General features: G+C 39.4%; 1 protein-coding gene and 1 long non-coding RNA gene across 3 annotated transcripts in view; one reads left to right on the forward strand and one right to left on the reverse strand.

The window, feature by feature from the left end:
- Nucleotides 1-891: 891 nt before the first annotated feature.
- On the reverse strand, nucleotides 892-5,701 carry C1GALT1C1 (C1GALT1 specific chaperone 1). 2 transcript variants are annotated; one of them, XM_058291584.2, is made up of 3 exons: nucleotides 5,411-5,544; nucleotides 2,455-3,254; nucleotides 1,473-1,628 (listed from the first exon to the last, which is right to left on the reverse strand). In XM_058291584.2, exons 2-3 carry the CDS (start codon nucleotides 3,247-3,249, stop codon nucleotides 1,608-1,610), a joined length of 816 nt encoding a protein of 271 aa, XP_058147567.1. In that variant the 5' UTR covers nucleotides 3,250-3,254; nucleotides 5,411-5,544; the 3' UTR covers nucleotides 1,473-1,607. The 2 variants fall into 2 exon arrangements, with proteins under 2 accessions (XP_004478389.1, XP_058147567.1); XM_004478332.5 differs by having other exon boundaries at nucleotides 892-3,254; nucleotides 5,411-5,701.
- Nucleotides 5,702-5,776: 75 nt separating this feature from the next.
- Nucleotides 5,777-25,832, forward strand: part of LOC139437977 (uncharacterized) — a 43,385-nt gene continuing 23,329 nt past the window's right edge. The window contains exon 1 of the long non-coding RNA XR_011647869.1: nucleotides 5,777-6,356. This is a non-coding gene — a long non-coding RNA (uncharacterized lncRNA). The remainder of the gene's footprint in view (nucleotides 6,357-25,832) is intronic.

Raw genomic sequence — 25,832 nt, forward strand, 5'->3', positions numbered from 1 at the left:
TTAAAGGATGGGGGCATCCTTGGTGGGGGAAGAGTTGGCAAACATTTCTGAAATTCTTTGTGTGCTAAAAGAAAGACTTCTACAAACATGCTCCTCATATAACTACTCAGGCATGCATTGAATTTATCAACTGAATTCAGCCTGTACTAAAAAGAACCTGATGCTCTTAGCAAATGAAGGGGAAATTAGGGCGCATAATCACTAGACTCTGCTTTCAGCAATGTCCCTAACACAGGTGCTTTAAGAAAATTCAATAGATGGGTCTGTTTAAATGCAGTAAAAAAAAATCTGGGCATTTTAAATCAGACTTAATTCATGAAAACATTTTAGCTACAACCCCTGGATACTGCATGTAAAGTATATTCACAATATGATAAATTTCCATTAGACATCCATTCTTCCCAACTCTCTCCCCATTAAGAGAGTTGGGTTAGGGTTAGTTTTTGGCTACTGAGTGCACCATTTTTCTATGCAAAGCTAACTGACATGTATGTGATCAAATTTGTAATCATGACCTCAGAAGTAGCATTTTTTAAATTACTGATTCAGATTTTATCTACAAGACTGGGTACAAATAAGTTTAAAGAAACAGCACATTATTTAAGACAACATTTTAGGGAATACTCATACAATCAAGAGCATCAATTTGGTTCAAAAATCAATGTTACCTCAGCAGCCACTGGCAAATAAAGCAACAGTGCATTCCCTGAAATATTTACTACAATTTATTATATCTGGATACACTAACATAACTGAAGGTGACAAAAGGAGAATTTCTTAATATATTGGTGAAGGTGACACATATAAGCTGTGCGTCACACTCAGATTGTGTTTCACTGTTCTCATGCTGTACACGATCTGATCTGTAGTATTTATATCTGAGACCACATATTAGCATGCTTAAGAGGCTTTATTTTTCTTCAAAATTAATAACCTTCATATTAACCAAAGGCCCCAATAAGGAAAATCAGAGAAATTAAACAAAGAGTTTCACACACTACCGAGGATCAATAATTTGAAGCCTGAGGCTCTCTTGAGGAAATTATCTTTCTGGTTTGCTAAAGCTGTGGGAGACCATGAATATCATGAGGCTAATTACAGTTAATATTGATCTCTAAAATGTCAGTCTCATACCTTATGGATGCTTATAGACCTAATTTATACAGCACATGCAGGCCAGATTATAGGACAAGTAAGCCCCAAGTATTAAACACATTTATATCCACCACTGGGTAAAGCTTCTGCGTAGCCACTGAATTTAGGCAATTGGTATGGTAATCCAAGGTGAACTGTGGGGTTAGGGCCTAAACAGCAAAATCTGCTGGATATGGTGCAACCATGAACTTTGGGGGGAAATCTCAGAATTTGAACAGGTAAATGAAAACCAGGACAGAATCAACTCAGGCAAGCGAAACTGCCAGACTGCCAAAACAAGTTCTTCAAAGGAGACTTCCATCAACTCATTTGCCCTACAGGAGTAAATAAGTCTCAAATGATAAATTTTTATGCTGGGAGTTTGATTAACTGGGAAACCACCAGTTAAATGACATTCTTTTTTTTTTCCTTCTTTTAAAAATTTTTCTTCCTTGACATTACTTTCTTCATAGTCACCACTCCAATTTCAGTATCTGCATAGAAAAGTAGAGAGTCACACTGAAATTGTGTATGCTAAGGAATACCACTAAATTAGCTCCCAGGAAAATCACTTCACCTTTATAAGTAATTTTCACTTTACTCTAGGGATAGATTTCAACTTCTACTTCAACATTGGTTAGGAACATTTCTTTAGTTGCTTGGTTGTACATTTTGAGAAGGCAAATTCACTGGCACTTGGAGAGGCTTAGAACATGAACCCTTATTAGAATTAAAGGAAACATACTGCTAAAAGTTTTAATTGCAAATTCAAAAAATTCAAAACTAGAGATCCATTTGCATATTGTAAAAAGCTAGAAAGACATGTTACATTTTAAATCAATCAATAAGTGCCACACTAGATTTAAGTGTTCATAATTTAGAATTTATCATGTAAATACAATCCTTACAAATATATCCTTTACTTGCAAAATTATTCTTAAAACATATCTTTTCATCACATTTGAAATTTTCATGTTTTAAGGGGAGAAAACCCTCCACATTAAAAGATGTACCACTAAACCTTAATGTGTGATTATATCAGTGCCACCAAATTAGAGAAAGAAAATGAATATCCACTGTACTGGATGTAGTTGTTACCACAAAAAATGATAACACATGTCATATACAGTGATTATACACATGTTCTTCTTCCAGTTCTCAGTCATTGTCAGAACCATTTGGAGGTAAGAAAACCAATGCATCATTGAAAATATGCCCAAATGCTCTAAGACGGTATACTCCATACATCATCACATGCATCTGATTAGGAGTCAGTCCATTAAAAGTAACAGCCATATCTGAACAACATCCTTCTACTACCTGGTGGGGGTGATTAGTCATTGACTCTTTAATAAAAAGCCCAACAGATTTGGTATTAAATACATCTTTTCCTTCAGAATCTTCTGCATTTTCTGCAAATACTCCAGCATATTTCAGGCAGACTGCTAGTTGCTTATCTTCAGATATCTTCCAAATCATCCCTGCCTGTTCAGGACACTTTTCAGGGATACTGAGAAGGCTGTCAAGTCTTTTCATTGATTCTATACTTAAGACAATTCCTCCTTCCACATTCACATATTCGAGGTCTCCAGATTTTATAGTGTGGCCGAGATAGAAAGGTTGTGAAGGATCCTTTTTTAACAAAAAGTACTTCAAGTTTTCCATAATTGCAAATGTAGTGGGATGTGCAAGGAAGAACCAGTTGTACTGGTCTCTATATTTATCGAAGGCATATTTGTAAGCTTTTCTCATCATTAACCACATGTCATTTGTTTCCATATTAATTGACTCAAACACTTTAACATTTTCAGAACTGAAGAACTCTGCTTTGTCACAGTGTTTGGTCCAAGTCTCCTTCACTGCAGCCCACAGACTCACATCTTTGGGTTTTACAAGGATGATACAGTATACCTGAAAGCTCTTACTGAGCTCCATGCGTTCATCCTCTGAAATTTTCAAGATATCTTCTTTGTTAGGAGCTTGTAGATGATGATGCTCATGGTGGTGCATTCTATTTCCATGACCAATCCTAATGTGTCCTAGCATAGTGATCAAGGCACAGAAAATGCTTCCAAGCATCATACCCTTCAAAAATGAACTGCTTTCAGAAAGCATTTTTCCTATAAAGAAGAAAAAGATCCTTAAAATGGAAAAGGATTAGTCTAGTAATTTGATTTAGTATCCCTTAAATACTTTTTAGTTCTTAACATTAGAAAAGGTCCCCGAGTTTGAAATCAAATTAGTAATACATAGTACCAAGGACCATTAAGGCTCTTTAGCTTCCAAGGGTATCTGATTACTGATCTCGACTAAAAACTAGAACTTTGTAGCAACTACTCTATTAAGTAGAATTTGCTTTTGGAGACTTCTTTTTCTCTCTAAGCAGGTACCAGAGAGTGAACCAGAGACTTTATACACGGGAAGCAGGTGCTCAACCACTGAGCTACATCTGCTCCCCTGGAGGCTATTTTTTGCACTTCATCTATAGGGATTTAATTAATCAAGTACTTAATCAAAGGATTAACCCTAGATACGAATGTTACAAAGGTTGTTCGTCCACTGTTTTCTTTAAAGGAATTTTGCTTCACATGCCTGCATTATAGTATTCGAATATCTTTGCAGATATAAATGGGACTTTACACTAAAACCTTAAATTCATCAGATATAACCACCTATAACTGGTAAATCACCAATGGTGTCTATGTTGGCATTTCTATTTTCAATCTAATGCTTTATTTAACTGACGGCTGCTGTCCTTAGGTGTTCTGACTACTTCTACAACCAATTTCTTCAGATTGATAGCATAAAGGTTAATATTTACACTTTATTCCTAAATGGTTTCCAATACAGTATCTCAACTAACTGGTGTATTTAAAACCCGTAAAAAAATAATTAAATTATTTGGATGAGAACTGAGTCAAAATAGGCTTATCTGGGGACCATTAATGCACCTTTTTTTCCCCTCAAAAGGCATTTTATTCTTCTTTGGGAAAGGAAAAAGGAAAAAAAAATTCCCCTTTAACAGAAAAGCCAACACCAAATACAACTATTGAAAAAATACTGTATGTTACCCATTTGCCAGGTAAAGACTGGAATTTTTCCAATCTCCCCTCTATCTTCACAAATAATGTTCTACTGAGCTACTTAAGAGTTTTCTTTTGACTCTTAATGTTGAAAAGGGCCCAAAAAGCTATTTTTCTTTTCTCTCATTTTAACTGATAGGGAAACTGAGGATTAGAGCAGTTAATTAACTGACACAAAGTCACACAGTCAGTGGTAGAAGTGGAACTGGATCTCCTAACATCAGTTGAATGGTTTTTCCATTACAGAATGTTGATATCCAGTGTTTTGACACATATTACTGAGAATTTAATAAAGGAGTCACTGAATAACCTTTTTTTCATATAAATGAAAAAAAGTGGGCACCTGTTAACCGTAGCTTACATTTTGCATCCAATATCAGCATATTGCTATAAGAAAACGACCCTCTTAAGTTTTCCTTGAGAGAATGGATTCTGACTTCTACTAGACGGACAAGATCTGGAGTAGTTTGGCAAATGAAATTCCTGATAGTTGGTGGAAGGGAAAAAGAGGCAGGGCAGTTTTATTGTGTCATTCTCTAACTTGATCAAAAAAACACAGCTCCAAGAGGAAAAGTGACAGGAAGCAAGCTCTGAATTAAAATTAATTCATACAGGAATGTGGCATTTCATATTATACAATTTTCATTATTCCTAGCCAACATATGATAGTTCCTACGTGTCTTAGCTCCATAATGGCAAATGTGTCAGAATTCTTCCTCATGGGGATACTACTCAAGGCTGCAAAAGTACTGAACAAAACTCAAGAAGTCTACACTTTTTAAATAAAGTCATTTGTACAGAACTGGAGGTGCACATGATAGGATGTTTAGTACAGAGGAGAGGGTAACTGAAAACTGGACCTCAGACGAAGCAGAAACTACAAGAGTGGCAGGGATGAATCATTTCAGAAAGTGGAGGTGGTTGGAGTGGAGGATGAAAAACGGAAGACGAGGAAATGGAGAACAGAAGTGAGAGTGAGGATAGTGTCACCTCAGACCCGGCTGAAGGCTGCTCTCCGTCTCCCCCACTCACTATTCCACTGCACCTGCCCCGGCGTCCCAAGTTGGAGCATGCTGGGAGTGGGCTGGGGCCTAGGCTTTTCAGAAGGGTAGAGTGGGATGAGACCCCTCGTGGCCCCTCCGTGGCCCCTCCGTAGCCCAGTCGGGGGTGAGGGGTAAAGCCCTCGCACTCACCGGCGTCTGAAAAGGCTGCGGCAGCGGGGGGAAGATAGGTGGGAGAAGGCAGCCGCGCACAGCTTTCGACTCACGTCACTCGTTACGCTCCCCGTCGGGCTGCTCTAGCTGCAGGCGGTGTCCTCTCATTGGTGTCGCTAAAGATTGGGAGGTCCAGGAAACGGACACCGCCTCGCATAGGGGCAGCAGGGCGGGGCAAACGTGCACTCTGCCCGTGAAACCTCCCGCCCGCGCGCGCAGACGTCGTCTGGGTCCGCTCGCTCGCAACACCCTTCTTTCTCCCCGCCCCTCGCCGGGTTCAGAGAAGCGCGCCCAGCTGGCGTCACTCGCCTGTACCCAGTCGGCGGGTCAGAGAGGCGGGCGTGCGTACGCACGACCCGCCCACACCTTCCACCTTTTCACCTTCCTTGCGGGGGAACTGCGAGAGTGAGCAAGAACCTTGCAAAATACAAGAATTTTGTGTCAGGGATCTCAGTGGTTTCTCTAATTTCTCCTTACGTCATCGCATCGTCATATTGGCAAGAGGGGTTCCACTCAGTACCCCTGGGCTGGGACCAAAATGCAAGCCACGAAATCGTCGAAGTATGAGGACAAAGGTTCCCTTTGGTTAGTGGAACGGGATCCAGTCACGCTGCCTGGGATCTAATCGTATCTTCACTTACTTTGTTGTCCTGGAAAAGTTTCTACTTGTTATGCTTCAGGACCCTCCTTTATAAAATATAGGAATTATCACATAATGCCTATTTCATAGAAGATTAGATAAGATAGTGTATAGACTCCCTTAAGCAAAAGACAAAGCATAGAGTAAGGATTCAATGAATGTTGGATGTTATTATTCACCCTTGTATCACTACTGTTTAGCTAGGTGCCAGCACGCGGTAGACAATAAATATTCGTACAACGAATGAATGTTGGAGCTACAGATGAGGAACCAGGCCTAGAAAAGGTAAGGAACTTTCTAAAGGTCACACAGCTATTTATAGACAAGAGGTGGAGATAGAATCCAGGTTTCCTAATTATGAGTGCTGAATGCTCTTTCTGCTAAATATATTCTTTTTAAATTTTTAAAAAATTTTTTATTGTCTATCTTTTAAAATTCATTTTTCGTGGGTGTGGCAGAGAAGGAGTTTTTGCTAAAAAGTACCCTTTCCCACAAGTAATATTAAGTGTTTTGTCCCTAGGTTCCCTTCAAATAATGCTGAATAATTATTCTATTTTAGATTCTTCAGGGGTGGCTTACACCTGGGAACTTTAGAGTTCCCAAAGAGAAATATATGCAGTATTGGCAGTGACCCAGTTTGAACCATTCCTTCACCAACTATTCATTCAATAAGCAAATAGGTGTTAGGTAGTTATTATCTTGGCAGCACTACTCTAAATTCTGGGTATATAGTGGTGGACAAAATAAGTCCTCTGCCTTCATGGAGATCTCAGTTTAGCAGGGAAGAAAGACATTAAACAATTCATTGTAAATAATTATAATGGATGTATATTCTCTGATGGACTACAAAAAACGAATTTTAGAATTGCAAAGGAACTTAATACTGCAGAGTATCTCCATTGTATTTTGTTGTCATTTATTTTCATATCTTTATATGGTCACATATATATATGTGTATATAGGGTTAAGTGAAACAAGTTGCAGAATACTGTGTATTGTGTGATTATTCTTTGGTGGAAAACGAAATTTTATGGATGTGGACATATGCTTGATCTTTTTGTGTAAGCAAGAAGAGGATGTGTATAGAAAGTCAGCAGGCGGTTAATGTTGATTACTTCAGATGGTCCAGGTCAGGGTGATTAGCTTTGTCTTTATAAATCTTTGTATTACATTGTTTCACTGGTTATAGCAATCATTTATTTCTTCTGAATTTGAAAAATAGCAAATAAAATATTTTTTAAAATTAGAGGAACAAAGGAAAAAGAGGAATGAATAACAATGAAAAAATACTAAAAAGTATTTTATTATGTACTGAGAACCGGTTTCTCCTTACATAAAGGGACCAAAGAAAGGGCAGATAGAAATGGAACTCAGAATTCAGAGACAGTGATATGTTAACGAGGTAATTTAAAATGTTTCTTCTTTCAAGTACAGGAAGGTATGACAAACTGGAAGTACTGATACAAGATGTTCAGAAACAGAATAAGCCATGGGATTTTCAATACCAAAAGCACTGTTAATAAGAGATTATCTAAGAACCCAGTTCTGTACTTAAAGCAGACCTTAAATATACTTAATATTTGAAATGAATTTAGTGAGAGAATTGATTTACAGTTAGGTGAGCGCATTTGTAACACCATTCCATATTGTAACCTTACTAAAAATACATACAATTAGTATTTATTAAAATTAAGAACGTTTATACTGTTTGACCCAGTGAACACACTTCTAGAACTCCCTCCCACAGAAATTAAAATATCAGAATGTAAAGTTAAGTGTATAGGGATAAATGCAGTATTGTTTGTAGTAGTAAAAGTGTGAGCAGCCATCCCTAAGGGGATGGTTAAATTAACTATGATATATCCATATAATGGAATATTAAGCTTAAAAATAAACCAGAGGGCTTGCTTATTTCATGAAACTGCACTAAACACATCAATATAAACACCCTAAACTGCACTTTGTGTGGGGGTATTGCTTTTGATTTTGGTTGCATTCATGTACATACAGCAAGGCAGAACTACATTCAAAACTGAAAACACTGCATTTTTGGTAAGGAACTTCTGCTATGTGCATGCATTATTCAGCATGAGAAATCATTAAGGTCTGTTAATTGGTGATTCATTTGCATGTGAGCCCTCAAATTTTCAAAATCTGTCCAAAGGCTGTTGGAAAATTAACATGGGCTTTCCACAACAGCTTACTGGAATAATATATGTTAATGAAAATCTAATGTGATTTTTTTTGCATAGCATCTTTTTGGAGGATTAAAATGTTTTCTATGTTTACTTAAAAATAATACCTATAGTATATAATATATGTACCTGTTCTGACCAGAGCCTCTCAATTGTTCATGTTCACGGACAAATTTCCTTGTCTAAGTATTTATTATTATTTCAAATGGTTTGAGTATATCTTGGTCTCTAAATGGATCTCATTTATGTTTTCAGGCTTATTTCATGTTTGGGAACTCATTTCAAAAATGTTTTTCTGTTTGATGGCCGTCTTGAGAGCTTAAAAAAAATAAACTCATTTGCCTTCCAACAAATATGCACTAAGCGTTTACAGTATGCCAGTACTGTGCTAGGCATTGTTTCTTTTAAAAACTTTATTATTATGGAGAATTTCAAACATATACTGGAGTTAAGAGAAAAGTATAATTAAATTATATGTACTTTTCACGAAGCTTCAACATTTATCAACTCAGAACCAATCTTGTTACATCTATAACCATTGTACTTTCCTCCCTCCCAGATTATTGTGAAGCACCTCTCAGAATGTCATATAATTTCATCCATAAACATTTCAGTAACTATCTTTAGGAAATAGGGACTCCTTTAAAAAAAAGAAAATCATCACAATTCCACTATCACACCTAAAAATGAATAATTCTTAAATATAATCAAATTTCCAGCCAGTGTTTAAATTACCACTGATATCACAAATGCTGCAAATTTTTGTAATATAAATCATAATCCAAATAAAGTCTACAATTACGATTGGTTTTTGTGTTGTCAAGTAAAAAAACAAATCCAGAACTGGTAAGAAGAGACTTTATTTGAGTGGATTATTGTAAGGGAGGAAAAGGACTTTGCAATAGGGAGAAAGCTCTGACCGTAAAGTCTGCAAGCATCTCAAGGGTTAGGCTAAAGGAGTTTGTTGTTTATGCAGTGGAGTAAAGAACCAGTGTGGGGAAGTGGGACAGTGGAATCAAAGTGTGGTGTGAATAGATAGTAGATCAGAGAATGTTTTATGCTGAGACCTATCTGTTCTCCAGGAGGAGCCCCTAAGGAGGGGCTATATGCTGGCTCAGACTGAGGGTTGTCTTTTTTTTTTTTTTTTTGCTTTTCAGAAAAAGATTTATTTATTTCTCCCCCCACTCCTGGTTGTCTGCTCTGAGTCCATTCGCTGTGCATTCTTCTGTTCTGCTTATCTTCTCTTTAGCTGCCACCAGGAACTGATCCTGGGACCTTCCAGAGTGGGAGAGAGGTGCTCAATCTCTTGCACCATCCCAGCTCCCTGGTCTGCTATGCCTCTTATTGTCTCTCCTCTGTGTCTCTTTTTGTTCTGTCATCTTGCTGCACCAGCACTCCATGTGGGCTGACATTCCATGTGGGCTGGCACTCCTGTGCAGGCCAGCTTGCCTTCAGCTAACATGGAGTTGAAGAAGGTCAACCACCACACCATGGAGCCAAGAGTGCCTACAACTGAAAGCAAGAGGATTGCATCCAGCATCCATGTGGAATCTAAGCCCCTTCTTGATATAGATGTGGAGTGGACACAACCATTCCAAGGTCCACAGGATGGAGGAATAGCATATGGATTAGAGTGGACTTACTGATATTCTATTCATAAACTATTGTGATTAGTATTGAAGAAAATGTGGCATTGGTGTGGAGAAAGTAGCCATGGTGGCTGCTGGGTGTGGGGAATGGGAGGAAGAGATGAGATGTGGAGGCATTTTCGGGACTTGGAGTTGTCCTGGATGGTGCTCCAGGGACAATTGCTGGACATTGTATGTCCTCCCATGGCCCACTGGATGGAATGTGGGAGAGTGTTGGCTATAATGTGGACCATTGACCATGAGGTGCAGTGGTGCTCAGAGATGTATTCACCAAATGCAATGAATGTCTCATGATGATGGAGGAGATTGTTGCTATGGGGGGAGGAGGGGGGTGAGGGGCCTCATATTTTTTGAATGTAATATTAAAAAAATAAAGACAAAAAAAAAACTAAAAAAAAAAAAAAAAGAAGGCCTCAGAAATTGAACCCTGGACTTCCCATATGGTAGATGGGAGGAGGGTTGTCTTAAATTCAGAGACTTGAGGGAAGGAGAGAAGCCTAAACAAAATTTAATTAACTAGCATTTTGTTCAGTTAATCCGTGGAGACAAGCAGTTCAAATGATCATTTATGAGGTCAAGAATGGGAATTTGGAGGGTCTGTGTCTGGGTCAAGGAGGGTATGACAGTTTGAAATTCTTTTATGATTTCCAAAAAGAGGAAGATTATGTTTTTGAACTAATCCATTCTTGTGAGTGTGAGACCCTTTTGATTGGACTGCATCAGTGAGGTGTAACTCAGGCTGAGTCTCTGTCCTCTTGCTCGGATATAAAAGGAGACACAGAGAAAGAGACGCAAGAAAAGGGAACTCCGTCATTTTTGATCCTGCCATGTGAGAGAGAGCTTGAGGATAGCTTAAGAATGAAGTCCCCATGAGTCTGGACCTACGGAGCAGTTCAAGACTGAGGAGATGAGCCCTGCCATATGCCTGATCACCATATGGTGGGACACCAGGATTACCAGTAGCTAACTTTGGTTAGAAAGCCTCCCTGACAGTCTTTATTTGGACATTTCATGGGCTTGGTACTGTAAGCTTTTAGCCCAAATGAAATTCCCATTATAAAAGTCAACCCATTTCTGTTACTTGGCATTAGCAGCTTTTGAAAAACTAAGGCAGAAGACATCGGTGACTGTATCTAACTCATATGGAGAAGGGTCATTCTTTGCTGAAAGCCATTTTCTGGAACACAGAAAATGAGGGGATTTCTTCATCTTCGCTGTTTTCCAGGGTCATGAAGGGTGGGTAAAGTTCATTATTTTCAGTGCCTCTTAAATCTCTTTTTACACAACAACTCCCCCTCAGCCCCAACTATCCTTGACATTTCTTTGTTGAAGAAATCTGGTTGTTTGTCTTACTGATTTACCCACTGTGTGGTGCTGATTGCCTCATTCTGGTTCTTTTAATATGTTTCTCTACTTTGTATTTCCATAAACTGGTAGTTGGATCTAAAGTAGAGTTTGCCAGATTTAGCAAATTATAATTCAGTACTCCCAGCTAAAATTGAATTTCAGAAAAACAATGAATAATATTTTAGTATAGATGCATGGGTGTTTTAGTTTTCTGGCTGCTAAAACAAATTCCATGAAATAGGTTGGCTTGAACAATGGGAATTTAGTGGCTTATGGTTTGGAGTATAGGAGAAATCCAAAATCAAGACATCGTCAAGGTGATGCTTTCTCCTAGAAGGCTGTGGCATTCTGGGGCTGACTGCTGGTGATCCTTGGTTCTTTACTTTTCTGTCATAAGGCAGCCTCTTTTTCTCTTCTGGATCTCTTGAATTCCAGCTTCTGGCTACTCCCTGTAGTTTCTCTCTCTGTGGTCTTCCATATAATGCCTTCAGCAATCAGATTAAGACCCATCCTGATTCAGTTATGTCACACATTAACTGAAGTACCCTCATCAAAAGAACCTATTTACAATGGGTTCATACCCATAAGAATGGATTAAGATTAAGAACATGTTTTTCTGGGGTACGTACTCCAAGTCACCACAATGGGACATACTAAATATTGCATAGCACATGCTTATACTAAAAAATCATTCGTTATTTATGTGAAATAGCATTTTAAATGGATGCTTTGTATTTTATCTAGCAACATTAATGCAGATCTAAAAGATTGATTAGACTCAGGTGCTTTTAAAATTTTTTTAACCTTTAAAAATTATTTTATAGATTAAAATTTTTTTAAAGATACATAGATTATACAAAATATTACATTAAAAAATATAAGAGGATCCCATATACCCTCATTCCTCAAAACCCTACTCCTCCCGCATCACCAAATTCTTTCACCAGTGCGGCACATTCATTGCATGTGATGAATACATTTTGGAGCACTGCTCCACAGCATCACAACATGGATTATAGTTTATGATGTAGTTTACACTCCCCCCCCCCCCGCCCCCGTCTGTTCAGTGGGTTATGGCAGAGTATATGATGTCCTGCATCTGTCACTGTGATATCATTCAGGACAACTCCAAGTCCTGAAAATGCCCCCATATCACACCTCTTTTTCCCTCTGCCTGCCTTCAGCAACTCCTGTGGCTACTGTCTCCACATCAATGATACAGTTTACCCATTGCTAGAGTCACAATAATTCTATAGTAGAATACCAGTGAGTCCACTGTAATCCATATTTTATTCCTTCATCCTGAGGACCTTGGGATGGTGATGCTGACCCTGCCTCTAACTCAAGAGGAGCCTAGACCCCACATAAATGGATGGAATTCTCCCGCTTGCAGTTGTAGACCCTCTTGCTTCCCTGGTGTGTTTGTTGACTATCCCCACCTCCCTGTTAGCTGACATGGGCATGTCCAACAAACTGGAGAGTAGATGCTGCGACTTCACTGAGGCCTGGGGCTCAGCTGGTACAATTAGTCCAGAGACTCAAGTCTCCTGAGCATACATCAACCCTAGTACCAATTACAGGTTCAGTAAAGTGACAGAAGAGGCATATGTAGAGAGGTCACATCTGAGTCCAACTCCGTCACGCTCAGGAGCACAAATTCCAAAGTAGGGCCCACTGGCAAGGCACTGAACTCCAGAGCCATCTGTCATGACTGTAGGACCTGGATGTCTTCATAGCCCTCAGGAGCACCACTACTTGGGTTCATATCTACTTTGGCTGTCTCTGAGATCCTTAGATGTGCGTAAGTGCGACCCCTCTGATGACCTCCTGACTCATTTTGATGTCTCTTAGCCATAAAAACTCATTTGTCTTTACTGTTTCCTCCTTTTATTCACGGTCTTTTTCTAGTTGCATCACCAGCTAATGCTTGGTAGAAATCCCTCAGCGCCAGGAAGACTCATCCCCAGGAGTCATGTCCCATGATGCTGGGGGTAAGGTAATGCATTTACATGCTGAGGCTTAGAGAGTGGCCACATTTGAGCAATATGGAGGCTCTTAGGACGTAACTCTTAGGCACCCTGTAACACTAGGCCATGTTGAAATTTCAAGCCCAACAGGCTTATAAGCTTAGTCATCAGTATCTAGGTCCCATCATTGGATCATCCTTCTTCACTGGTCATTGTCCTTGCACCTGGGGGATCGTTGCTGTTCCATTGGGGAATGTGACAGAGCTCCCCAGGATGGGAACCCAGCAGTCCCTCAGTTGTCATGTGAATCCCCACCCACTATGTCAATACCCAACGTACATCTGAACATATCTATATACCCTATATGCTTCCTTTTTGCCCATTTTTGAATTGAATATATAGATATTTTTAAATCGGGTCATTTGCCATTTTTTTCACTTTTAAAAATTATTGAATCGTATCACTCATTATAAACATACATAAACAATAAATGTGCAGTAATAGTTGTGAACTTATAAAATAAACATATATAACATCATACAGGACTCTTGCACCTCACCCTATCACTAATACCTTGCATTGTTGTTAAACCTTTTTAACTAATGATTAAAGAGCACTGTCAATATATTACTACTACCAAAGTACTTTCCCTCAATCCCCCTTATTATTATTATCATTATATCATTTATATATGAACATACATAAACAATAAGTATAGGCGGCAGACTTGGCCCAGTGATTAGGGCGTCCGTCTACCACATGGGAGGCCCGTGGTTCAAACCCCGGGCCTCCTTGACCCGTGTGCAGCTGGCCCACGTGCAGTGCTGATGAGCGCAAGGTGTGCTGTGCCACACAAGGGTGTCCCCCACGTAGGGGAACCCACGTGCAAGGAGTGCACCCCGTAAGGAGAGCTGCCCAGCACGAAAGAAAGTGCAGCCTGCCCAGGAATGGTGCTGCACGGAGAACTGACACAACAAGATGACGCAACCAAAAGAAACACAGATTCCCATGCCGCTGACAACAACAGAAGTGGGCAAAGAAGACACAGCAAATGGACACAGAGAACAGACAACCGGGTTGGGGGGGTAGGGGGAGAAATAAATAAATAAATCTTTAAAAAAAACAAAAAAAAAACCCCAAAACAATAAGTATAGAGTAAAAGTTGTGAACTTACAAAGCAAACATGCATAACATTATACAGGGGTCCCCTACATCAACACTCCACCAACAACTTGTACTGTTGTGAGATGTTTGTTACAAATTATGGAAGAATATTGTCAAAATCTTACTACTTATTATAGTCCTTATCTTATATTTCCCCCCGAATCCACCCTATTATTATTTTTAAAATATATTTTTTATGACAGAAGTTGTAAACTTACAAAGCAATCATACATGTGCAGAATTCCAAACACCCCTGTGTCAACACACCACACTGTGGTGGAACATTTGTTACAAACAGTATAATATCTGAGTGTTACCATGTCTATAGTGTGCATTTGGTGCACATTTTTCCATACTGCCCCATTATCAACATAGTACATCTTTATGACATAGATGCAAGAATATTATATTATTACTGCTAACCACAGTCCATAGGTCACTCCAGTTGTATTTTCCCCATGCTTCTCCACATTTCCAACACCCTGCAGTAGTGATGGACATTTGCTCTAGCTCACAAAGGACACTTTTTCATCTGTACCATCAACCACAATTCTCATCCACTTCATGGTTTACTGTGCTATTTGGTTCCTAGAATATTCTCATAATTGGCATTTACATACCAAGGCTACTATTTTTCAGCCACATCCCCATTTATAAACTAGCTGTTACTATGTGTTTCCATTCACTCTATACATTTCCACACTTTTACAGTAAAGCTAATTAAGACTGCTGCATAAATTAAACTTCAGTAGTCCATCTCAGCGTTTGTCTTTTTAATGTTGAGTTGTACCATCTCTTTACATAACATGGATATTAAACCCTTATTGGACATGCCATTTCCAAATATTTTCTCCCATTGAGTCAGCTGCCTTTTCACCTTCACAAAGTCCTGTGGATGCAAAAGTTTAATTTTGAGGAGTTCCCATTTATGTATTTTTTTTCTTTTGTTGTGTGTGTTTTTGTGTAACCACCACCTACTACTTGGTCTTGAAGATGTTTCCCTACAATTTCTTCTAGTAGTTTTATGGTCCTGGCTTTTATGTTCAGGTCTTTGATCCATTTTGAGTTAATTCTTGTGTAGGGAGTGAGATAGGGGTCCTCTTGCATTCTTTTGGTTGTAAATATCCAGTTGTCCCAGCACCATTTGTTGAGGAGACCATTTTGTCCTGTTAACATGTACTTAGTGGGTTTGTCAAAAACCAGCTGACTGTGTACGTGATCGTTTATTTCTGGATTCTCAGTTCTATCCCACTGATCAATGTGTCTGTCTTTATGCCAGTACCATGCTGTTTTGACCACTGTAGCTTTGTAATATGTTTCAAGGTCAGGCTGCCTTCCAATCCATGAACATGGAATGTCCTTCCATTTATTTAGGTCTTGTTTATATTTCTTTTAGCAGTGTTTTGTAGTTTTCTGTGTACAAGTCCTTTACATCATTGGTTTAGAGTATTGTTAAAGTCTTCTGTTTGTTTATTGGTCTTCTTTCTATGTGTTCAATCCATTTTTGAAAATGATGTATTGAAGTTTCCTACTATTAATGTAGAACTGTATTTCTCTCTTCAAGTCTGTAAATATTTTCTTGATGTAATTTGGGGCTTTGGCATTAAGTGTGTATAAATTTATAATTGTTATATTTTCTTGTTGAATTGATACATTTATGAGTGTATGGTATCCTTTGTTGTCCCTTGTAACAGTTTTTGACTTAAAGCCTATTTTATCTGATATTAGTATACCTACCCCAGCTTTCCTGTGATTCCTATTTGCATGGTATATTGTTTCCATCCTTTCACTTTCAACTTATTTGAGTGTTTGAATCTAAGGTGATTCTCTTTAAGCAATATGTAGTTGGGTCATGCTTTTATATCTATTCTACCATTCTCTGCCTTTTAACTGGAGAGTTCAATGAATTAACATTTAATGTAACTACTGATAATGTAGGACTTTCCTCTGCAATTTTGTTATCTAGTGTTTCTAAGTCTGATATCATTTTTGTCCATCAATTCTTCTGTTTATGCCTACATTCATGTTTATTTAATTTTTAATATTGTAACACTTTGAATCTCTTCTCATTTCCCTCTGATTGTATTTCTGAGATTTTTTTGTGGTTACCAAGCATTTAAGTTTTAAATCCTCAATATATAGCAATCATATTTGATTAGATTCCAACTTGAATTCACCTATACTCTTCCTATACCTCTCCATCCCCCACCTTTTTTGGTACTTTTTTTTTTTTTTTTTTACGAATTTTATCTGTGTACATTGTATGTGCAAAATCATACATCATTACTTTTTATATATTTATATTTTAGGACCTTTAAGAAGTAAGATGTAGAGTTATATACCAATAAATACAACACAATAGTACTGGAATTTCTAAGTACCTATATGGTTCCTTTATCAGAGGTCTTTATTTCTTTATGCTGCTTTGAACCATGTCTAGTATCCTTTCCTTTCAGTCTGAAGAACTCCCTTCAGCATTGCTTATAGGGGCAGGTATAGTGGTAATGAACTCCCTTAGCTTTTATTTATTTGAGAATGTTTTAATCTCACCCTTATTTTTGAAACAAAGTCTTGCCAGATAGAAAATTCTTGATTGGCAATTGTTTTCTCTCAGCACTTCAAGTATTTTCACCCATTGCCTTCTTACCTCTTTGGTTTCTGATGATAAGTTTGCACTCAATCTAATTGGGACTCCCCAATTACTTTTTTTTTTTTTTTGCAGCTTTCAAAACTCTCTCCTTGTCTTTTTCTTTTTTTTTTTTTTTTTAAAGATTTATTTATTTATTTTAATTTCCCCCCCTCCCCTGGTTGTCTGTTCTTGGTGTCTGTTTGCTGCGTCTTGTTTCTTTGTCCACTTCTGTTGTCGTCAGCGGAACGGGAAGTGTGGGCGGTGCCATTCCTGGGCAGGCTGCACTTTCTTTTCACGCTGGGCAGCTTTCCTCACGGGCGCACTCCTTGCGCGTGGGGCTCCCCCACGCGGGGGACACCCTTGCGTGGCACGGCACTCCTTGCGCGCATCAGCACTGCGCATGGGCCAGCTCCACACGGGTCAAGGAGGCCCGGGGTTTGAACCGCGGACCTCCCATATGGTAGACGGACGCCCTAACCGCTGGGCCAAAGTACGTTTCCCTCCTTGTCTTTTTCATTCACCAATTTGACCAGTATATGGCAGGGCATATTTCTCTTGAGTTCATCCTTTTTGGTTTCTCTGGGATTCTTAATAGTGCATATCCACATCTTTTGCTAAGTTTGAGAAGGTTTCTGTAATTGCTTCTTTCAATATTCCTTCTTCTTCTCCTTCTGTAACTCACATAATGCATATTTTGGTATGCTTGAGAGAGTCCCACACGTCTCTTAGGCTATTCCACTTTTTATATTTCTTTTTTCTCTCTGCTCTTCAGCCTGACTCGTTTCAGTTGTCTTGTCTTTGAGTTCACTGATTCGTTTTTCTGCCAGCTTCAATCAGCTTTTGAAAGTTCCTGGGAAATTATCATTTCTGTTATTGTGGTTGTCAACACTATTCTATTTGGTTCCTTTCTTTTTAAAATTTTTACCTCTTTATTGAGATTCTCATATTGTTCATTGATTGTTTTCCTGATATCCTTTAGGTTTTTCTCTGCATTTTCCTTCATCTCTGTGAGATACTGAAGATCAGTTTTCTAAAAGTCTTTGGTATGTTTACAGTCTAGTCTTTTTCCTTGATATTTCCTGGATTTTTATTCTCTTCCTTTGGATAGGCCATCATTGTCTTGTAATCTTTTGTTGCATCCTGTACATTTTACATTTTAATATTTTAAAATGTTTACTCTGGGATTTATATCCTTAGGTCTTGTTTCCTGAGATGTACTAGTGATATGACAGAGATTTTCTTGAGTTTAAGTTGCTAACAAAACCAAATAAATCTAAGCAGTCTTTGCAAACTGCAGTCTTTGCAAACTGGCTTTGCATTGGCTGGTGCTCTCCTTTAGAGTTCAGCTGTTCTATCAAGAAGGTCTGCTAAAGACAAATGCAAAGTTCAGGGTCCTCTCCATCTTTTAGGGACCTGTGTTTTGTCCTGTTTTGTGCTTGCTCATGGCCTTAGGAGTTACCCTGGTTATGGAAATTTGAATGCCCCTTCTATCCCCCAGGAAACAGACTTTATCCCTCTCCCAGGTCTTCTGCAAGACTTAAAGTATGTAAGCTTTTGCCCCAGACTGCCCAACTCAATTGTTTCTTACTATGTGTGGCAGTTTGATATTATTTATGAATTCCAAAAAGAGATATTGATTATGTTTGTAAACTGGTCTGTTCCTCTGGGCATGATACCCCTTTGATTGCATTAAATTCAGAGGTTTCATTTTTACTTTATTAAATCAAGATTAGGGCTTTTATTTGACCACATCTTTAGGGCAACTAAGAGTTGAGTCCCTGCTCCCTTGGTAGGCTTTATAAATGGTTGGTCAATCAGGGAGACAGAAACAGAAGTAGATACACAGAGAAGAACACAGAAGAAGAGAGAAAGCTCCATAGATAAGGCAGAGGCCCCAGGAAGACAGATGAGCCGGATAGTTTGCAGCTGAAGAGAAGAGGGCAGCTGAGAAGCCCTAAGAGATGAGCCATATGCCAGCCTATAGCTGAGATTGGAAGAAGCTGGGACTATGGAGCCTTAAGAGGAAGAAGGAAGTATGAACACTTGCAGATATTGCCCACCATCTTTCTTCAACATGTGGCAAATGACTTTGGGTGAGAAAGTACCTTTTATGGTACCTTAAGTTGGACTCTTTAGGACTTTGTGACTGTAAGCTTCTACCCGAAATAAATACCCTTTATTTAAAAAAAGCCAACAGATTGCTGGTACTTTATATCAACATCCCTCTTGGCTGACTAAAACACCCTGCTTTCACAGACTCTAGCTGCTTTTGCCTGGAGGGCACATTCTGGGAGGGGGGGGCATTCCAGAAAGGAGTTTCCCGATTCAGCCTTTCCCAGCTGAAACAACGCTGGGAATCCACAAATGGAGCTCAGGCTGTCTTTAAATTGCCCTGGGAACAGGATGAAAGATGACCTAGGAAAGGCACCAGGAGCTTCCCTCATAGTTCCCCAAAGTTGCACTTTCTTATTTCACCATTTGCCCAGCAAAGTGCAGCTCTCCACCTGTCCTCCACAACTCTAAGGAAGCATAGAACCTTTAAGTTTCCTCCTTTGCCTTTGTTTTGGTTGGAACAGAGCTGAGCCCCCAGTGATCTGAAGTAGTTAATCAAAAGCAGCCATCAGCTCTCAGACCATACACCCCCAGATTTTGGGGAACTGGGTCTTTATGTCCCATTCTGGCACCAGGAAGTGGTGCTAGTACCTTATTACTGCCTGCTGTGAGGTTGGAGGTTGGGTGATGGTTGCTCTCATGTGGAGAGTGCAAATCACTTGCATTTACACCAAATTTCTAGTCTCTTCCTCCCACTCTTCCCTGTATGCTGCATGATGTTCCCCTGGATTCTTGAGTTTTGAAATAGCTGATTCAGACAGTTCATGTCTGTGTAATAGTTGTTCTGGTGGAGGGACTGATTACTGGCACTTTTTACTCCTTTATCTTTTGACAATCTCCCAAGTGATTTTTTTAAAACCATTAAGATAACATTTATTGGAAAGTTGACCATACTTGGAGTTTGGATGCTTTTATTTTATTGCTAGAAGATGACAAGATGACTACTAAGGGCATTTCTTCTTAGTAAATAATTTTTTGTAGTTTGTACTTGGAAAGCTTAGATTAGATAGAATGAAAATGGAAGTCTGGGCCTTGTTCATAACTTCATAGTTAGGAGCAAAAACAAAAATGGCACATATAAAATTCTTCCTTCATATATCTATGTGCTTAAGCCCATAGATGAAAAGTGTGTGTGTGTGTTGTCTATATGTGTGTATGTCTAATAGCTTTTTAAAAAGGAGGTACCAAGGATTGAACTCAGGACCTCATACGTGGGATGTAGGTGCTCGACCATTGAGCTACATTGACTCCCCAATGAAATGAAAGTTGGTTTTTCCATTTGTTTGTTTTTAGGAGGTACTGGGCATCAATCCCAAGACCTGGTACATGGGAAGCAGGCACTTAACCACTTGAGCTACATCCACTCCCCTCTAATAGCTTTTTTTTTTTTAAGGATTTATTATTTATTTCTCTCCCCCCATCCCCATTGTCTGCTCTCTGTGTCCATTTGCTGTGTGTTCTTCTGTGTCTGCTTGTATTCTTGTCAGCAGCACCAGGAATCTATGTCTCTTTTTGTTGTGTCATCTTGCATCAACTCTCTGTGTGTGCGGCACCATACCTGGGCAGGCTGCGCTTTCTTCACGCAGGGCAGCTCTCCTTATGGGGCACATTCCTTGTGCATGGGGCTCCCCTATATGGGGGATACCCCTGTGTGTCAGGGCACTCCTTGCGCGCATCAACACTGCAAGTGGGCCAGCTTACCACACGGGTCAGGAGACTCTGGGTTTGAACCCTGGACCTTCAATGTAGTAGGTGGATGCTCTGTCCGTTGAGCCAAATCCGCTTTCCTCTAATAGCTTTTAAAATTGAAAAAAATTCAATTTTTTAAATTATAGAAGTTGTGAACTTATAAAACAATCATGCAAAATGTGAGGGATTCATATATATCACTACTCTACCAATACCTTACATTGTTGTGGAATATTTGTTATAGATTATGAAAGAATATCATCAGACTATTACCACTAACTATGGTCCACGGTATACACTTGGTATATTTTTTCTGTATATCCCCTATTACTAACACCATGTATTAGTATTGTACATTTGTTAAGCTTATATGATAACACTCTCATATTTGTACATTTAACCACAGTCCATCTTCCATCACATGGTTCACTGTGTTATACAGTCCCATGCCTTGTACATTCTATCCAAAATGTACACTCAGTGGCTCTCACTTTCATCACAGAGTTGTTCAGTCATTGCCCCAGGAAACCTTTGAACATTTTCCTTAGTGCAAAAGAAAAAAAACCCATATCCCCCTATTACTGCCTCTTAGCATTGATATAGTACCTTTTTTGACATTGATGTAAGAATATTACAATTTTGCTGTTAACTATAGTCATAAGTTACATTAATTGTGTTTTTCCTGTGCATCAATATATTCTTACTAACTTGTAATAGTGATGTACATTTGTTCTAGTTCATATAAGAACATTCCTATTTGTATTATTAACCACATTCCTCATCCACCTCTGGGTTCATTATGTTGTTCAGTCCCTAGATTTTTCTCTGCCTTTCTTTCAATTGACATTTAAATCCCTAGACTACCCCTTTTAGCCACAGTTCCATTTATAAGCCAGCCGTGTTAGTTTTACTCTCTAAATTGCAATACCAGCAACTCTGTCCATTTCTATACTTTTACAGTCAAGCTAATTGAAAATTCTATACATTAAGCATCAGTATGCCTTCTCAGTTCTCATCCTATCTCCTAGAAACATGTAGTCTAGGTTTTAATTCCATGTACTTATTCTTTGCATTTAGTTCATATTAGTGAGACCATACAATATTTTTCCTTTTGTGTCTTGCTTATTTCACTGAGCATAATGTCCTCAAGGTTCACCCATATTTCCCAATTTCATTTCTTCTTAAAGCAGCATAGCATTGCATTGTTTATATATACCACATTTTGTTTATACCCCCAATTGATTTTTTAAAGCAGTTTTATTGAGATATATTTACATAACACACATTCTATCCAATGTGTGCAATCACTTGCTTTTAGTATAGTCACAGTAATGTACATTCATCACCACAAAAAACTCCACACCCCTTACCCCCAAATGGTTTTTGACAAGGGTGCCCATCGACTCAATGATGAAAGAATAGTCCCTTCAACAAATGCTGCTGGGAAAACTGGATATCCATATGCAAAAGAATGATAGTGGACTCCTGCTTCACCCCATATACAAAAATTAACTTGAAAGGGATCAAAGACCTAAACATAAGAACATAAGTGTTCTCCAGGGATACAGAACTGACAGGAGATATATACACATACAAACATACCTATACATATTATGTAAATATTATGATATTTATTATAGGAATTTGCTCATGTGACTGTGGAAATGGGCAAGTCTGAATTCCATAGGGCAGACCACATGCTGGGAACTAAATACTATGGTATAAAATTAATATTAATACAACCTATGTTATATGAGAAGCAGATAAAGCAGAGAAGATAACAAAGATATTTGATTCATGTAAATATACAAACATATTTTGTAACAAAACAAGAAAAATATTCATATCATTATGTCCTCATTTCTGTAACTGGTCTTGTGGCTATAGCACATATTTATAACTACCTTTTCCCACTACCCATTTCATATTCCCTTTATCCTAAGTGAGCACTCTAGCAGGCTGTTGTTCTTTGCCTGATGGGGTTACCCAAACCTTCATTCCTGAAGTTTCCAAGCCATTAGTAATCCTGCCTGGATTGAGTTGTTGCAGTTTTCAATGGACTTTATTCACAGGGCAGGGTAGTACAAAGAGATGCCCTAGAGGATCTCCTGTATTCCAGGCAAAATCTTCTTTACCTCCATTGTGTGGGTGCAGTACGATTTCCCCTTGATAATCAGGATCAATCACCTCAGCCTGTACAGTAATTCTTCTCTTTGCCTGTTGATTCAGGGACATGAGGAGCACAAAGTGGCCAGGTGGCTTTCCTAACTTCTAGTTCAGCAGAATTGTTGTTGTGTCTCCTTGTGGCAGTACTCCTCCTTTTGGAAATAAGACCTGTAGACCAGCAGTGCTTAAGGTTGTGGGAACAGGAAGCACATTTTTTTCTAATGGATCATTAGGGGTAATAGTGAGATGGTGCCACTCCCATTTCCATCCCTTGATTCCTGGACCCATTAATCCTGGCTGTGGGAGGAACAACACCATAGAGTGGACACTGATTTAGAGCATACACAGCCTCCAGGAGAACATTGCCCCAGTTCTGCAAGGTATTGCCACCTAGTTGGCACCATAACTGAGTTTTCAAAAGGCCATTCCACCATTCTGTCAATCCAGCTGCTTCAGGATAATGGGGAACATGGTCAGACCAGTGCATTCCATGAGCATGTGCCCATTCCCACACTTAATGTGTTGGGAATTGTGTTCCTTGACCAGAAACAATGCTGTGTGGAGTGCCATGATGTTGGATAAGACATTTGGTAGGTCCATGGAGGGTAGTTTTGGAAGAAGCATTGCGTGCAGGGAAAAAAAAAACACCATATCTGGAGTGTGTGTCTATTCCAGTTAAAACAAATCACTTCCCCTCCCATGATGGAAGTGGTTCAGTGTAATCAACCTGCCATCAGGTAGCAGGCTGGTCACTTCAGAGAATGGTGCCATGTAAGGAGCTGAGTGTGGGTTTCTGATTCTGGCATATTGGGCACTCAGCTGTAGCTATAGCCAAGTCAGCCTTGGTGAGGAGAAGTCCATGTTGCTGAGTGCATGCATAACCAACATCCCTACCTCCATGGCCACTTTGTTCATAAGCCCATTGGGCAATGACAGGAGTAGCTGGGGAAAGAACATTAGCCATGGAGTGGGTCATCTTATCCACTTGATTATTAAAACCTTCCCCTGCCGAAGTCACCTATGGTGAGCATTCACATGGGACACAAATATTTTCATGCTCTTTCTCCACTCAGAAAAGTCTATTCACATACCTCTATGTCACCAATTTTCCAATCATGTTCCTTTCAAGTCTCTGAGCATCCAGCCAAACCATTGGTAACAGCCCATGAATCAGTGTATAAATGCACCTCTGGCCATTTCGCCTTCCACGCAAAATGAAGAACCACGTGCACTGCTCAAAGTATTTCCCACTGGGAAGATTTCCTCTCACCACTGTCCTTCAGGGGTGTCCCAGAAAGGGGCTGCATTACTTCCGCTATCTACTTAAAGAGAAGATAATGTGTTAGGTTTGGTGGTGGCCATGGGCATTTGGGCCACTTCCTCATATAATTTATTGTCCCTTCTGGAACTGCCCTATCTCATACACACCACTTTTGTTTTATTATGGAGTACTGCTGTGCACACACATCTTTATGGCTTAATAAGTCCGATAACACCCAGTTCCTGTTAGGCAACTCATATCTCATAGTAACTTGGTAACTCATAGTTAAGCGTTCAGTCTCTACTAAGGCCCAGTAGCAGGCCAAAAGCTGTTTCTCAAAAGTTGGGTAGTTATCTGCAAAGGATGGCAGGATTTTGCTCCAAAATCCTAAGGATATGCTTTGTGATTTTTGCATAGGGGTCTGCCAAAGGCTCCAGATGACGTCTCCATTTGTGACTGTCACTTCCAGCACCATTGAATCTTCTGGATCATATGGCACAAGTGGCAGTGCAGCTTGCATAGCAGCCTGGATCTATTACAGAGCCTCCTCTAGTTCTGTTCCCCACCCAAAACCAACAGCTTTTAGAGTCACTCTGTAAATGTGTCAGAGTAGCACACCTAAATATATTATACATTGCATCCAAAGTCCAGAGGCCAACTAGATATTGTACCTCTTTTTTTGGTTGTAGAAGGAGCCAAATGCAAGAGCTTATTCTTCACCTTAGAAGGGATATATTGATGTGTCCCACACTATTGGGCACTTAGAAATTTCACTGAGATGGAAGTCTCCTGAATTTTTATTGGATTTATCTCCCGCCCTCTAATATGAAAATGCCTTACCTATAAGTCTAGAGTAGTTGCTACTTCTTGCTCAGTAGAGCCAATCAAAATAGGAATACTTGGGGGTTGGATGTAGTTCACAGGTTGAGCAATTGCTTCCCATGTACTAGGTCCCATGTGGTAGGTAAGCACCTGATTGCTTGAGCCACATCTGTTTCCCTGCAAATCTTCTTGCCCTAAGTTTACAAAGGTTGATACCCCCAAATAGTGGGGCTCCTGAGGGTTCTGGAGATATCTAGACACTATAGTCAGGGGAGATAGCTCACGAGTTTAGTGCCTTGCCATTGGCCACTACTTTGGGGTTTGTGCTCCCTAGTGTGACAGAATTGGACTCAGTCATGGTTTTCCCTACACATGGCTCTTCTGTCCCTTTTATTGAACCTATAGTTGGTGCTGGAGTTGGTAGGTGTACATCCAAGACACTTGAATCTTTGGACTGTCCATGTGCCAGCTGGGCCATGAGCCTCAACTGAGTTGCAACACCTACTCTCCAGTTCATTGGACTCACCCAGGATAACCAACAAGGAGGTGATGATGGACAACTACCATACTAAGGAACTGAGAGAGCCTACAACTACAAGCAAGAGAGTCCCTTCCATCAGCTGTATGGGACTGAAGCCCCTTCTTAATTAGAGGTGGAGTGGGCATCATCATCCCAGAATACTCAGGATTGGGCAATGAACTATGGACTAGAGTGGACTTACTGGTATTCTACTATAGACTTATTGTGATTCTAGCAATG

Source organism: Dasypus novemcinctus, chromosome X (assembly GCF_030445035.2).
Source record: "Dasypus novemcinctus isolate mDasNov1 chromosome X, mDasNov1.1.hap2, whole genome shotgun sequence".
Lineage (NCBI taxonomy): Eukaryota > Metazoa > Chordata > Mammalia > Cingulata > Dasypodidae > Dasypus > Dasypus novemcinctus.